Source organism: Equus przewalskii, chromosome 15, assembly GCF_037783145.1.
Source record: "Equus przewalskii isolate Varuska chromosome 15, EquPr2, whole genome shotgun sequence".
Lineage (NCBI taxonomy): Eukaryota > Metazoa > Chordata > Mammalia > Perissodactyla > Equidae > Equus > Equus przewalskii.
Window position 1 is genome coordinate 45,572,909 of NC_091845.1, and position 15,708 is coordinate 45,588,616.

At 37.1% G+C, this 15,708-nt stretch overlaps 1 protein-coding gene across 6 annotated transcripts in view; it reads left to right on the forward strand.

The window, feature by feature from the left end:
* Positions 1-15,708, forward strand: part of ULK4 (unc-51 like kinase 4) — a 507,669-nt gene that overhangs the window by 24,030 nt on the left and 467,931 nt on the right. For 3 of the 6 annotated variants that reach the window (XR_011527046.1, XM_070575799.1, XM_070575797.1), the window contains exons 6-12: positions 2,621-2,722; positions 3,282-3,365; positions 5,773-5,848; positions 8,082-8,174; positions 10,598-10,716; positions 10,872-10,941; positions 12,319-12,415. Coding sequence is in view for 4 of the 6 variants with exons in the window: in XM_070575799.1 (XP_070431900.1) it covers positions 2,621-2,722; positions 3,282-3,365; positions 5,773-5,848; positions 8,082-8,174; positions 10,598-10,716; positions 10,872-10,941; positions 12,319-12,415 (641 nt within the window). In the remaining 2 variants the exon portion in view is untranslated. The remainder of the gene's footprint in view (positions 1-2,620; positions 2,723-3,281; positions 3,366-5,772; positions 5,849-8,081; positions 8,175-10,597; positions 10,717-10,871; positions 10,942-12,318; positions 12,416-15,708) is intronic. The other 3 variants (XR_011527047.1, XM_070575800.1, XM_070575798.1) reach the window with 1 other exon arrangement.

The window sequence follows — 15,708 nt, forward strand, 5'->3', positions numbered from 1 at the left end:
TGAAAATGCACCTCACTGTTCTTCAGCTGTAGGGAAGATGATTGACCACGGCCTGTAGCTGCTTAAGGAGGAAATCCATGGCTGCTTTTGCTCTGAGGACATACTTCTCATGGGCTGCACCCAGCTAGCAATGGAGCATGGCTGAAATACTAAGGCAGGCCCACTCCTGGGAGACACTCTGATGGCTGATGTTGGTTTGGGAATGCCCTGTGGTCTTGCTGACCTTTTCTTACACTGCATGTCAGTCTAGGATATTTCCACTTCACCTTCCTTCTCTCTCTCCTCTTGGGGTCCAGCATGCGTTGTGGTCTGACCAGCTTACTCCATTTTTTCTCAAAGGTGTTTCCTGTGATGAAATCCTTCCGTGCTTAACCCTGTCTTAGGGTCTGCTTGTCAGAGGACGCAGACTAACACAGTTCTCATCTCCTTCCTCCATTCCCTGCCTCTTGCTTTATGCTCCAGCAGCATACCCTGTCTACGGTTTCCTGCGCATGTCAAGCTGTTGCTAGCCTCTTTGCCCTTGTTCCTGCAGTTCCCTGTTCTTGGAATGCACCCCCTCTTCTCCTCTTCTCTCCTAGGTTCTGCTGTCTTGAGGAAACCTTTGTCTCCCTGATTGACAGGCTCTTATTGGACTGAACACTTAGGCGTTGGTTCTTCTGTTACTTTTATGATAGTCTGTGTGTAAATCTGTCATGGAACTTACCATGTGGAAGTATTTTTTTGTCTTTCCCCATTTGATTGTGAAGATAGGGACTTTATATTCATTAGTTCATTAGTGCCTTTATTTATTAATTCAACGAAAATTTAGGCATGTTCTGGGTACTGGGAATGAGGATGTGAGCAAACAGACAGAAATCCCTGGCCTCACTGAACTACATCTCTAGTCAGGGCAGACAGACGGACATTCGCATTCAACGAATGTTAATGAGGCGCCTGTTAAGTGTTGGGCAGGGTGCCTGGGCATCCTGAAGGTCATACTTATCTTTGCTTTCTCAGCATCTGGCAAATTGAAGGCAAATAGGCCCTCAAAAGTGTTTGTTGAATGAGTGAATGTGTGCATAAAATGTGATAGCATAGCAAAAATGTCACATAGAAGACTTTAAAACCATGTGTCCGGACACATGAGGCTGCTGATCGGGCTGTAATGGGCCTTGGAGATATAATTTGCTGGAAGGTTTACCTCAGTGGAATTTTTTTTTTTTGGTGAGGAAGACTGTCCCTAAGCTAACATCTGTTGCCAATCTTCCTCTTTTTGTTTGAGGAATATTGTCCCCAAGCTAACATCTGTGCCAGTCCTCCCCTGTTTTGCATGTGGCTTGCTGCCACACCATGGCTTGATGAGCGGTGTGTAGTCTGTACCTGGGATCTGAACCGGCAAACCCTGGGCCACTGAAGCAGAGCATGTGAGCCCAACCACTATGTCACCGGGCAAGCCCCCTCAGTGGAATTTTATTTTCCAAGAGATTGGTGATTACTCACTTCATGGAAAGAACATGCTCATTGAAAGACAGAAGGCTTTTAGGTAGAGTAGAAAGAGACAAGGACTCTGGGTTTTGGTGGGTGGACTGGAAATGCCCAGCTGTGTGACTTACGGGATGTTAGGGTACCCGCTAGGCTTTAGTTTGTCTCATCAGTAAGTAAGGGAACTTTCTAGCTCTAGAATTTGGTATTTCTCTGTAATACTAAACTTTGTGTAAGGTATGTGTGGCACACTTTAGCGCTGTTACTAAATACTCCCTGTTCTTCTGGGTGCGTAGTAGGATTGTATATTTCTCCTGCCAGAGCTAACGAAATGTGAGCAGAAGTGATGTGAGTCACTTTGAGGTGGGAGTTTTCACAGCCAGTGTGCAAGTTGCTGCATTCCTTCCCCCTACCTTGGTGATTGGGGAAGCATGTGTTGAGATGGATCCTTTATTAGCCGGGGTCTTTGAGTGACCGTGAGGATCAAAGCCCCTCGGTTGACCTGGTGGACATGTAGTTTGAGTAATAAATAAACCTTTGTTGTTAAGTCAGTGAGAATTTGGGCTTGTTACTGCTATATAACTTAACCTATTCTAATAAAAATATTATAATCAAAGGTTCTTTTCTTTTGACTATTTAAGTTTTTAATTAAAAAAAGAATATACAAAGTGTACCACATCTCTAACTCAAGTGGATTTTCAAAATCTGTTTGTGTTCTTATAGGTCCTTATAAAATGGAACCTTAAAATTAGAAAACATTAGGGGCTGGCCCGGTGGCTCAGCGGTTAAGTGCGCGTGTTCTGTTTCGGCGGCCCGGGGTTCACCAGTTCGGATCCCGGGTGCGGACATGGCACCGCTTGGCAAGCCATGCTATGGTGGGCATCCCACATATAAAGTAGAGGAAGATGGGCACAGATGTTAGCTCAGGGCTAGTCTTCCTCAGCAAAAAGAGGAGGATTGTCTGCAGATGTTAGCTCAGGGCTAATCTTCCTTAAAAAAAAAAATTAGAAAACATTAAACAGTGTAAATTCACACAAGTGATATTTATGTGCATGTTTTCTTCCCATCTTTTTTCACCTCTCCAGGTGTCTTCTGGGTATATTTGTGTTGAGAACAATACAAATGCCTAACAAAGTTGTTCTTTCTACTTTGTTTTTAGGATCTCTTATATATGCAGCACCAGAAATTGTGAGGGGTACTGACTTCTCCACCACCAGTGACCTCTGGTCTTTGGGGTGCCTGCTCTATGAAATGTTTTCAGGTGACTACTTCCTGGTTCACTTAAAATCAGAGCTGGGCACACACAAAGGTTAAATCTGTAGTTTGCAAATATTTTACCTATAAGATGTGAAAAAGCTGGTTTTTCTAACTTTTTCTGTATACTGATGTTGGCTGAATTGCTTGATGTCTAGGCATATGCAGATTCCTAGGAGCTTTTTGCTATATGGGTATAATAATCATTTGGAATGTTGCAATGTGCCTATCTATTAAGAACTGTGATTATTAGTAGAAACTTATAAAGGTACCTGTGACTGAATTGTTCAGATGTGTCCAGTAGCCCACGCAGCCCTTGGATCATGGTGGTGGTCCATATGTGAATTTATGTATTTGTTAGGATGATAAATTTTGAATTACAGAAGTATGAAAATATATAGATGGTGGGTCTGGTATGTGCTAGGTGTTCAATAATTGGTTATTGCTATATATTTTTTTTTTCTGTAAATTGTGTAATCCTGAACTATCTGTAGTTGAGATTCTTTTTAGAATTATTGGTGATAGCAAACTATTGTTTAACTTTGCAAGTTTTCTTGTGATTTCAGGAAAACCACCATTCTTCTCAGAAAGTTATTCAGAATTAGTTGAAAAGATTTTTTATGAAGATCCTTTGCCCCCTGTTCCAAAAGGTATGAATTTTTATTATAAATGCAGTTAATTTACATTTTACACTGACTAAAGGTGCACTTTTAAAGTCTGTTTTTATTGTCATAACCCCCAAATTTATATTTTATAAATAGTCCCAAATTGATATTTTTAGAAATATTAGCATTCCCTTTGTCATTTTCTTTGAGATACTGAAATGGAAAACAAAGTACTCATTTAAAAACACCAATTATTTTGTGCTCCTGTCACAAGAAATCTGGTTTAAAGATTTAAAAAATTCATACTTTTATTTTTTTGTGTCTATATGTATCATTTGCTTAATTTGTACTCATATCCCATGTAGCTATTTCTGTTTAGTGTTGGAACAGGAAGAAATCAGGCATTTCTCAATTCTTATCTTGACGAAGCAGAATGCTACCTTGATAAGCTTTCAAAGTCTTTTAAACTAGATATAGTGGCAGTATTTTAAAAGTGTTGGAACTTTAATCATACAAATTGTGATTAATACAACAATCTACCATTAACAGTTATAAGGGAAGAAAAGAAAAACAAAAGAAGGTACAAACATAATGAACCACTTTGTTGTACACCACAAAAAAAGCGAATCTTAAGACACATAAATGAAAACAGGACTTTACAAAAAATAGCGTCATGAGTTTTTAAAAGAAAAAAATTTTCAGAAGTAAATAATGGAAGAAATACCAATACAGAGTATTTCACTATTTCAAGAATCATCTTAGGTGAAAGAAAAAAAAACTTTATTTTAAAAATAGTCTATATTTCTTAAAAAGCTATATTTCTTTTTTTTTCGTTAATTTTGTCTTAGTTTTTGTGGGAATCAGTCATTCCATATTTGTGTAATGATGACTTCTGATTTGTTTTGTTTTAAGTACTCATAGTATTGATTATTGTTTTCTCCTGTAAGTTAAAGATTTTTATGCAAGGACGAGAAATCTGAAGATGCAGGTGTCAAAGACCTGGTCACGATACCACTGGTGCCCAAGCTTACTGCTGTCATAGGGACCTTCATCGCACTCTGGCCGTAGAGCGTGATAACACCGTCTGTTTTGATTGCTTCGTCTCGGGGGTGCTTGGCCATGTCTTTGGCCATTGTCTTCATGGCCACTGCTTTTGTCCATAGACTGATAATTTTGTCATTTTATATATCTGTCTATTTTTAAAAGATGGAACATTTGGAGATTAATGGAAGTGGACAGTATCATAATATTGTGATATTTATTATTTTCTTGTTAAAAATCTTCAAAGTAAAGAAGCCTTGCAAGTATTCTTTTTTTTCTTTTTCTTTGTTGAGAAAGATTGCCCTGAGCTACCATCTCTTGCCAATCTTCCTCTTTTTGCTTGAGGAAGATTTGCCCTGAGCTAACATCTGTTCCAGTCTTCCTTTATTTTGTATATGGGTCACTGCCACAGCATGACTATTGATGAGTGGTGTAGGTCTGTGCCTGAGAACTGAACCTGGGCTGCTGAAGCGGAGTGCACTGAACTTAACCACTAGGCCACAGGGCCGGCCCCTGCAAGTATTCTAATCATAGTATATTATGAAGCAAAGTTGATCAAGTTAAGAATGCCTCAGAAGGGGCCAGCTTGGTGGCATGGTGGTTAAGTTCATACACTCTGCTTAGGCAGCCTGGGGTTCACAGTTTCAGATCTTGGGCATAGACCTACACACTGCTCATAAAGCCGTGCTGTGGTGGCATCCTGCATACAAAATAGAGGAAGATTGGCACAGATGATAGTTCAGCAACAATCTTCCTCAAGCAAAAAAAAGAAAAGAGGAAGATTGGCTATGGATGTTCGCTCAGGGCCAATCTTCCTCACCAAGAAAAAAAAAAAAGAAGGAGAAGAAGAAGAGGAATGCTGCAGAAAATGAGATAATTAATACTTGAAGACAAGGGTCTGAGTTAGTCAGGCTAGTGATCCCTTACTGGGGTTATTCAATAAAGAGAAAGTTTAGAGGTTAGTCAAAACTTAGTTTTTGAGATTCATGTTTTTTGTGGTCTAAGAAAAAATGTTTTTTATTTTTGTGACCCTCTCCCATTAAATAGAGGGTGTAATTGTTAATGAATTCAGTGTTCTCTTAAAAGTAATTTATGGGGCCAGTCCTGGTGGTCTACTGGTTAAGTTCAGTGCACTCTGCTTCAGCAACCTGGGTTTGGTTTCCTGGCATGGACCTACACCACTTGTCAGTGGCCATACTGTGGTGGTGGCTCACATACAAAAAAAAAAAAAAAAGAAGATTGGCAACAGATGTTAGCTCAGGGCAACTCTTCCTCAGCAAAAAAAAAAAAAAAAAAAAAAAAAAAATGTATATATAAATAATTTATGTGCTTAAAATACTGTTACTTCAAGTGTTGATGTAGGGTATGTATTCATCTACTTATTTTTTTTCTTTTGGGAATTTGTGTATAGATTCTTCTCTTCCTAAAGCTTCTTCAGATTTTATTAATTTGCTTGATGGTTTACTTCAAAAAGATCCTCAGAAAAGGTATGTATGAATGGTATTTTAATACGAATGAATAGTGGAATCTTTTTTTCCTTTCATTTACTTCTAAAACAGTACTGTTCTTATTATACAAAGAGATCTTCAAATTACCTCTTGTTTTTTAAAAAAAGAGAAGAAATCTGAGTTTACATTGAGTGTTTTCTGTTTGCAGGTGTTTTTAATCATGAGGAATTTTTAAAGTCAATTTCTCTTTTAATGTATTAAATAGTTGCCTAGTAGGTTGGCAGACTTCTTGTAACTCCCAAATCCAAGAAGTGGATTTTTTTCCGTTGTGGATTTCAGGCTCAAACTGGCTTAGACGAGTGAACTAGGGATGGTACTGTCAAGGTAGTTAACGTACTAATGACTGAGTGGTAGTTCAATATGCTATGTTTTTATGATAATCCTGTCATAATAGGGATGTCAAGCAACAGGGTAACAGGCACAGGGGGAGTTTTCTGTGTTACAGTGATGACAGAAACTTAAAAATCCCTGTGGCGTGGGACAGGGGAGGGGAGAGGAGGGGGGCGATGGGGAGGGGCTCTCTCGGGCCCAAGAGACGAGAGCAACTGGTTTCTAGTTCTGCTTCTGCCACCAGGTAACTGGTGGGTTTTAGGCAAGTATTTGAGGTCCCTGCTTCAGGATGTAAAATGAAGAATAAGTTTAGTGTAGCATATAAAACAATCCATTCTCTCTCTTCATTAAGTATGAGAGAAAAACTGCAGAAGGAAATGCTAATTCTTGTATAAGTTATAGGACAAACCTCCCCTGCTTACAATAGAAGCCTTTTAGGATGTGTGTTATTTTGGTGGATAAGCTTCCAGACATCTTTTGATAGGATACAAATATACTTTATTTCCACATATTTGTATCCCTATATTTTATAATTTTTGCCTAAATGGTACCATTCCATAACCTAGTTTTTTCTCTATTTCTGCTTAGTCATTTGAAATGGCTGCAGAATGTGCATGTGATAACCTGTGATAACAATAAACATTTACAGTGCTTCTGGATTTACAATATCTTACATACTGCTCCAGTAAATATGTTTTTGTGTATTTTTGGTTGTTTCTGTTCACTTAGGCGATTATCTCCTTTGGGTAGATTTCTCAAAGCAAGGATGCTGGCCAAAAGCTCAGAACATTAAAAAGTCCGATGTCTTTGCTGCGTTCCAGGAGCGTGTGCTGGTTTATACTTCCGGCAACATTAGAAAACTCCTTCCCTCCCACAGTTACCTACAGTGGGCTTTGTTGATCTTATAAATTTTTGCCAATCTGATGGATCAAAGAGAAATTCCATTTTATTGACAATTTTTATTTCTCCATTAGTGAATTTTAAGAGCCCTTTGTATAAAAGGGGTATTACATGCGGTTGCAAATTCTTTCTCTTTATCATGTGTTTAATTTTGATCGAAGTAGTTTTTATTTCAATACAGAAGTTGTGAGTACTTAATCAAATATAAATTATTTTCATTTTTGTTTTAAAATTTCAGTCAGGCTTAACCATTCTGAGTCTGATGAATATACTAGACGTATTAATGCTGTGAAAGTGAGTCTGGGTTTTGGATAACAGCCTGAAATCATTTCGATGTTGGTGACCTAGCTGGATAACATTTGACTCCTAAACAGAGGAGTGACTGTGTGTAGTCTTGAGGCTGATATTCTTATTTCTGAATGAAGTTCTAAAAGTGAAGTTCCAAAAATTGAATGTATGAAACAGGTAGGATGCTTAGAATAATCAAGCCTCTCTTGGGACGTAAAGGATGACAGAATTATAGATTGATAATATCTGATATATTTACTTTAGAATTTTAGGTTATTTATTGACTCCCTTCAAAGACTGTTTTGAGAACCCAAAATATTTTCATCAGGCTCTACAGAATGTGAACCTGAGACTTCTGATACTTAGGTGTCAGACTCTTTTATTCTCTAATAAAAATATGCTTTTGTATATTTTTGGTTGTTTTTATTCACTTAGGCAATTATCTCCTTTGGGTAAATTTCTCAAAATGGGGATGTAACATTTAAGATTCTGGATTATTTCCTCTGTTGTTGCTGAGACAGATTAATTGCATATTAAAAGAGTGAAGTATGAAACAATTGCAGAGGTATATTTATATAGAGATATTTACAAATTGTAAAGTCTGTATCTCTCATTTTACATCTGAGACATGTCCTGGGAATTCTGCATAGTAAATCATGTTAAAATAGAATTTTAACATTTGTGATTGATAAAGGTTAACTTGGGCGGGCCTACTGCAGCATTCATTTTGGAAGAATGCTTTCACTAGAAAAGATCAAGACTCAAGCACTGAGGATTCCAACGTCAGGTGGGATAAGCTTATCTTTGTGTCTGGGGCATGGTTATTAAACACTCATTCCCATTACTGTTGTAATAATGCAGCATCAATTTGTATGCTTTCATAGTTGGAAAAAATCGAGCATTTGTTTAATTGGGGATTGCTTAAAGAGTTTAGTCATGACTTTTTTTTTTTAGATTTTATTTTTCCTTTTTCGCCCCAAAGCCCCCGGGTACATAGTTGTGTATTTTTAGCTGTGGGTCCTTCTAGTTGTGGCATGTGGGATGCCTCCCAGCATGGTCTCGTGAGCAGTGCCATGTCCGCACCCAGAATTCCAACTGGCGAAACACTGGGCCGCCGAAGCTGAGCACGCAAACTCAACCACTTGGCCACGGGGCGGCCCCTAGTCATGACATTTTAATGTTCTTGATTTTGCTCATTTTCTGATCAGCTGTTTATTATCCGGTCAGTGATTTAGGATGGTAGTCATTGGTTCTGTTCACCAAATATAACTGGCTTCCCACTCGCAAGCCCACGGTAGGATCTCACTTCCTCCTTTTAAGTTAGGCTTGGTCATGTGACTTGCTTTGACTAATGAAATGTGAGCAGAAGTGATGTGTGTTATTTCTGGATAGAAATTTTAACAGATAGTGTGTGATTTCCCACGTTTCTTCCTCCTGATTAGGTAATTGGGAAGAAAATGTCCAAATGGAGTTGCTGTTAGACCGGGTCTTTAGAGACTATGATGAGCATAGCTTTCCCGCCAGCGTTCAATGGCTATGTGCATGAGTGAGCCATCAAGTTAGGAGATTTCTCTAAGCCACTAGGATTTGTGGGATGTTTGTAATCACAGAATAACCTGGCCCATCCTGAATAATATAGTTCATTTTTATTATAAAATCTTCTTAGCCCAGGATACTTACAGAAGTGGTGGTATTTTGAAAAGAACAAGGTGAGAAGTAGTTGAATAAAATCCTGGTAATTGACTTTTCCTCCCTCAACTCATTCAGTGGTAAATGATTGTCTGATTCTTAATTTTAATCTTGACACATTCAGTGTTTTGGATAGGAAAGTCTGAATTCTATTTGAGGTCTCTCTCAAACTTTGGTTTCTGTGATCTAGTGAGCTTCAACTGTGTTCTAACCATTGTATTAGGCTCTGTGGGAACTACAGAAAACTGGGCTCTGGTCCTGGCCTGTCAGTGTCAGCAAGTCACAGAACACCTCTGACCTTAGTTTGTTGTCTTCCTTTTTAATCTATATGCCTTTTATTTCTTGTTTTCACCTTATAGCCCTTGGTAGGATCTTTTCAGTAAGATATTGAATCAGGAGTGATGAAGTGAACATCCTTGCCTGGTTTCTGATTTTAGGATGAAAGCATTCAGCTTTTCCCGATCAAGTATGATGAGCTGGAGGTTTTTGTAGCTGCCCTTTTTCAGTTTGAATGTTGAATTTTGTCAAATGCCTCTTTGTATCAGTTGATAGGATCATGCGGTTTTTCTTCTTTTTTTGAGGAAGGTTAGCCCTGAGCTAACTGCTGCCAATCCTCCTCTTTTTGCTGAGGAAGACTGGCCCTGAGCTAACATCCATGCCCATCTTCCTCTACTTTATACGTGGGACGCCTACCACAGCATGGCTTTTGCCAAGTGGTACCGTGTCCGCATCTGGGATCCAAACCGGAGAAACCTGGGCTGAGAAACGGAATGTGCGAACTTAACTGCTGCACCACTGGGCCAGCCCCACGGTTTTTCTTCTTTAGACTCTCGTTATGGACTCTTACATAAATTGGTTTTCAAATATTGAACCAGCCTTGAATTCCCACAACAAACTGACTTAGTCATGATATATTATACTTTTATGTCTTGCTGGATGTGTTTGGGGCCAAGTGATGGGAGGACAACAAGAGAGAAAAAAAAGAGAGCAGAGCAACAGGGATTTGCCTCACATTCTTGGCATCATAGCTCTCTGGTTAGAGAAGAGGATGCCCCTCCCTCAAAGTTTTAGGCACTGGCTGGAAGATGTGCTGTCCCCAACCAGCTGCTGCAGGATTGCCTGGGGGTTGGGACAGGACAAAATGGAAAAAAGAAAAAGAAAAACTAGAGGATTTCCCCTGTTCTGACCCTTAGGGCTCCCCTTTCCTGTTCCTTGGAAAAGAAATAGCAAGCTTCTTTTGGGGCTCCTTCTGTCTGTACTCGCTGCCTTTGAGTCCAGATTGCACAATACTGGAAGCGGGAAAATTAAAGGGAAACCCACTGCTGGTTAACTGGTACTTCAAGTTCTGGTTTGCTTCCCCAATATGCCCACTGCCCTTTATTTTTCAGGGATAAGGTTTACAGACTTAGTACATATATGTTGTATATAATTTAATTATCTTTCCAACCTCTTGTTCTATGTGGAAAACTATACAGAGCTCCCAAGTAACTTTGATTGTATTGGCTTTCTCCTCTCGAACAGCAGAAACGTGGTGGAGTGTTCTGGTATACAAGATTCCAAGGAGCTTTTGAGGAGCCCTCAGAGTGGACAAGCAAAAGGGGAGAAGAGTGGTCAGCGACTGAGTCACTCTTTCAGACTAGGTGAGCTTTCATTGGAGAACATTCATGCTGCTTCAGATGCTATTTCTAGACTTCCTAGTTTGTTTTTATCTTTCTCTTTACATTTCTGTCTGCCTTATGTCCTGCTCATGATATATTTGTTCCTTTTTGGATAATGTTTTACTCTCCTGTCACAGAAAATCCAACTGAGTTGAGGCCTAAGAGTACTCTTGGGGGTCAACCGAGTGAGTCCATGTTTCTTCTCAGGTATGTAAAATGACAGAGCAGTAAGAGTCCATGGGAGGTGAAATTTAAATCTTCTCAAATCATCTGTTGTCCTGGTGGCAAACCGTGTTACACACAGAGCAAGGGCAGGGGTATGAACGCCAAATTCCAGTTTCACTCTCTGCTTTCAAAGTTACCATTAAGTGCTGGCCAATGGAATGTAGATTTTGCTATGTATTTAAAAAATTTTTTAATGAAACTACCTTATCTTTCCTATTTATAGGGGTTAAAACCTCTTCATTTTGTATTTTCACTTCAAATAGAATTGAATTTAAAATTTCAGAAGTCCAGCTTCTTTATTGGATATAGACTTACAGAAAAGAACAGGTTATGTTTTTCTTTAACTGTTGTTCTATGTGGAGGCTTAAACAACGTTCATTATTTCAGTGCGATCATTGAAATAATAAAAGATTAGAATGGTGTTTTAATGTGATTAAGACCAATGTATTTAAAAATTTAATAATATGAAATATTGTCTTATATTTTATTTATAGTTTTAGTCTCAGAGAAATAGTTTTATTTAATGACACAGGGGTTATAACAGTAAGCTAAAATTTCCTGATTTGTTTTACTCATATTTAAATATAAAACATGTTAAATTTATCTACCTACATCTTAGGCATTTTAAATTCAATTTTTTAAAAACTTTGGCTAATCTTTGGCATATTTTGTGAGTTAAGTAAGTACCTATTTAATGAGTGAATAAACAGAAAAGTGAAAGAGAGGTGAGAATCCTGATATTTGGGAATTTGAAAGAATTTGTTTAAAAAGACTCCAATGATTTGAGTGGAAGAATTTCTTAAAATGTGAAAAACTCAAAATCACAGACCCAGGAGTAATGGAGTGACCCCCACAGAATACGGCAACCATTTATAGATGCGGGAGGAATCACTGAACATAGATGCAGACGATAATTTATTTGTTACCTATCTTAAATAGGTACCAAGTTAATTTTCCATTTCAAAATTTTCTGAAATAGAATTGTAAATGTTTTCCATCCTTTGTAGAATATTTGATCTATTTTATTATGTTAATCCTGCCTACACTAGCAGACATTTAAAAAATCGTAAAATGAGTGTCTTAAGGTTTCTAGTTAAAACAGAAAATACTGTATATAGCATAGAAGCTGTAAATAAAAGAAGTAATGGTCGGGAGATTAAAAACAGTTACAAAAAGAATAGCATCATATAAATACAAATTAGAGTTTAAACTTTTTTTATATATGAGATCACATAGAATCACCATATTCTACCATTTTTCATTTCTCATTTTTCATGAGATGTGTTTTTTCCCAGAAAACAGGAAACAGAAGATAAAGTTCTAAACTCTGGATAATGTTGCCTGGTGTGTATTTTTCAGTTCTCGTCCTACTCCAAGAACCAGCACTGCCCTGGAATTGAGTCCTGGTGAGGATATGACTCAAAATTCACCACAGAAGACTTCTCCTGTGACCAAGGTGAGCAGAGATGGAATTTTTTTTTTTACATAAGATATAGAGACTCACAAGAATAATTGCAAGTTGATCTCTGAACTATGTTCATAATTACAAAATTTACAATTAAGCCATCTTCCTTGATTATCATTAGTTTTTCTAGTAAGTACTCTTAAGACAGAGTTGCTTTAGTGTTTTTTGCTAACAGCTTTATTGAGATATAGTTGACATACCATGTAATTCACCCATTTAAAGTTTACAATTTAGTGGCTTTTAGCATGTTCACAGAGTTAGGCAACCATCACCCCAGTCGATTTTAGACCACTCTCATCATCCCACAAAGAAACCCTATACCCATTAGTAGTCACTCTCCTATTTTCCCCCAATTTCTTTCCCCTCTCATCCTAGGCAACCACTAATCTACTTTCTGTCTCTATAAATTTGCATTTTCTGGACATTTCATATAAGTGGAATAATTAATATGTGATCTTTTTTCACTTAATGTTTTTAAGATTCATCCAAGTTGTAGCCTGTGTCAGTAGTATATTCCTTTTTATTGCCAAATAATATTCTATTGTATATACCACATTTTATTTTTCCATTTATCAGGTGATAAACGTTTGGGTTTCCACCTTTAGACTATTAGGAATAATGCTGCTGTGAATGTTTGTGTACGTGTTTTTGTGTGGGCGTACGTTTTGGTTTCTCTTTCTATCCGCAGGGGTGGAATTCCTGCATCACAGGGTAACTCTATGTTTAACCTTTTGAAGAACTGCCAAACTGTTTTCCAAAGCAGCTGCACCATTTTACATTCTCACCAGCGATGTGTGAGAGTTCCAGTTTTTATACATCCTCCCCAAAACTTGTTATTGTCTGTCTTTCTTTTTTTAAGTTGTGGTGAAATATACATTACGTAAAATTTACTGTTTTGAACATTTTTAAGTGTATGGCTCAGTGGCATTAGGTACATTCATATTGTTGTGCAACCTTCACCACTATCCCTCTCCAGACCTTTTTCATCATCCCAAACCGAAACTCTCCTCGCTAAGTATAACTCTCTGTTTCTCCTGCCCCCAGCCCGGTAATGACTGTTCTGCTTTCTGCCTCTATAAATTTGAGTGGAATCATACAATATTTGTCCTTTTGTGTCTGGTTTATTTCACTTAGCATGACATCTTCAAGGTCCATCATGTTGTATCATGTATCAGAATTTCTTTCCCATTTAAGGCTGAATACTGTTCCTTTGTGTGTATATACCAATTTATTATTTCATTGTTTGATGGACACTTCGGTTGCTTCAACCTTTGGCTATTGTGAATAATGCTGCATTGTCTCTTTTTTTATTATAGCCATACTAGTGGGCGTGAAATTTTTTCTCATTGTGGTTTTGATTTCCATTTCCCTGATGGCTAATGATGTTGAGCGTCTTTTTCATGTGCTTATTGGCCATTTGTATATCTTCTTTGGAAGACTGTCTATTTACACCCTTTGCCCATTTGTTGAGTTGTAGAAATTCTTTGTGTATTCTAGATTTATGATTTGTAGATATTTTCTCCCATTCTGTAGGTTGTCTTTTCGCTTTCTTGATGGTGTTCTTTGAAGCACAAAAGTTTTTATTTTGATGTAGTTCAAATTATCCTTTTTTATGTGTGTTTGTTGTTGCTTTTGCTTTTGGTTTCATAATTTAGAAACCATTGCTTACTCCAAGGTCATGAAGGTTTATGCCTGTGCTTCACTCTTACATTTAGATTTTAGTCCATTTTGAGTTAATTTTTGTATATGGCCTGAGATAGAGGGTCTAGCTTCATTGTTTTGCATGTGGATGTCCAGTTATCTGAGCATTGTTTTTTGAAAAGACTTTTCCCATTTAATTGTCTTGACATTCTTGTTGAATATCAATCAATTGACTGTAAATGTGAAGGCTCATTTCTGGACTCTCAGTTCTATTCCATTGATCTGTCTTTCCTCATGTTAGTAGCACACTGTCTTGATCACTGTAGCTTTTTAGTAAGTTGTGAAGTTAGGAAGTATGATTCCTCCAACTTTGTCCTTTTTCAAAGTGGTTTTGGCTCTTCTAGGTCCCTTGCATTTCCATATGAATTTTATGATCATTTTGTCAGTTTCTGCAAAGAAGCCAGCTGGGATGGTGATAGCAATTGCATTGATTCTGTGGGTCAGTTTGGGGAGTATTGCCATCCTAACAAGGTAAAAAGGTTTCCCTCATGGACATGGGATGTCTTCCTGTTTATTTAGGTCTGTAATTTCTTTCAATCATAATTGTTTTGAATGTAGAAATATTTTGAATTAAAAAGGTTTTCCAAGTTATCTTTTGTTATACTTATTGTTTGATAGATATACTTGCTTTCAGTTGTTACTGTAATTTTTATGTAATGTGAAGTACATTTGGACCATGTGAAACTTATTCCTGTGTTGAAATGAAATATAAATGGATTATAATTAAATCTCACTCTGCTAAAAATTGTTTGGTTGTATGTGATATGGAAAATTAGTGTAAAAGTGAAAAATGCATTCTGAAATGTGTTAGATGTTGAATCTCTTCTGACAGGTGGTTATTTTAGAGAAGTGTATGTAATCAATTGAGAATCTTCAAACTAATTATTTAAGTACTATAAAGGAGTTTATATTATAGTTTTTAAATAATTTTTTATTCAGTTACACAAAGCCCATAATAATTGTAGAAAACTTGGAAAATGTCGATAAGAACAAAGAAAATTTAAAAACGACTTATAATTTAATTACCCAGAGTAACCACTGATTACATTTTGGCATTCCCACTTCTGGTTCTATACATATATGTTCATTTTCAAACAAGGGAACATAATTTTACACTTAATATTTCATTTAGTAAATGAGATCTCATTGTAATTTTTGATCACTTAGTTTATTCCTGAGCATTTTATTCTGTTTATTTTTTGCTGTTGTGAATGGGATATTTCATTTTTATAAACTGCTATTTGTACATCCATTCAGTTTATATACAGGAAATTAATTTTTATGTATAAGTTTTCTAATTGGTCTACCTTACTAATTCTTATATTATTTTAATAATTTTTCAGTTGATTTATTTTGGCTTTTCTTTCAAGTCTTTCTGTCTTGAAAGTGCATGTTTGTAAGCATCTTTAAAGAAAGATTTTTACAAAGTTCCTGCTTACTTATTCTTCATGTGTTTTTTTGTATGTCCGTCTGCTGAGCTGCAAAGGGGTGGTCTTGGCTTCTGGGAACTTTATTTGCTGATTATTCTGTTCCTTTATCCATGCCCCTACCTCAGTTTTGGATAATTTCTTTTCCTCATTTTT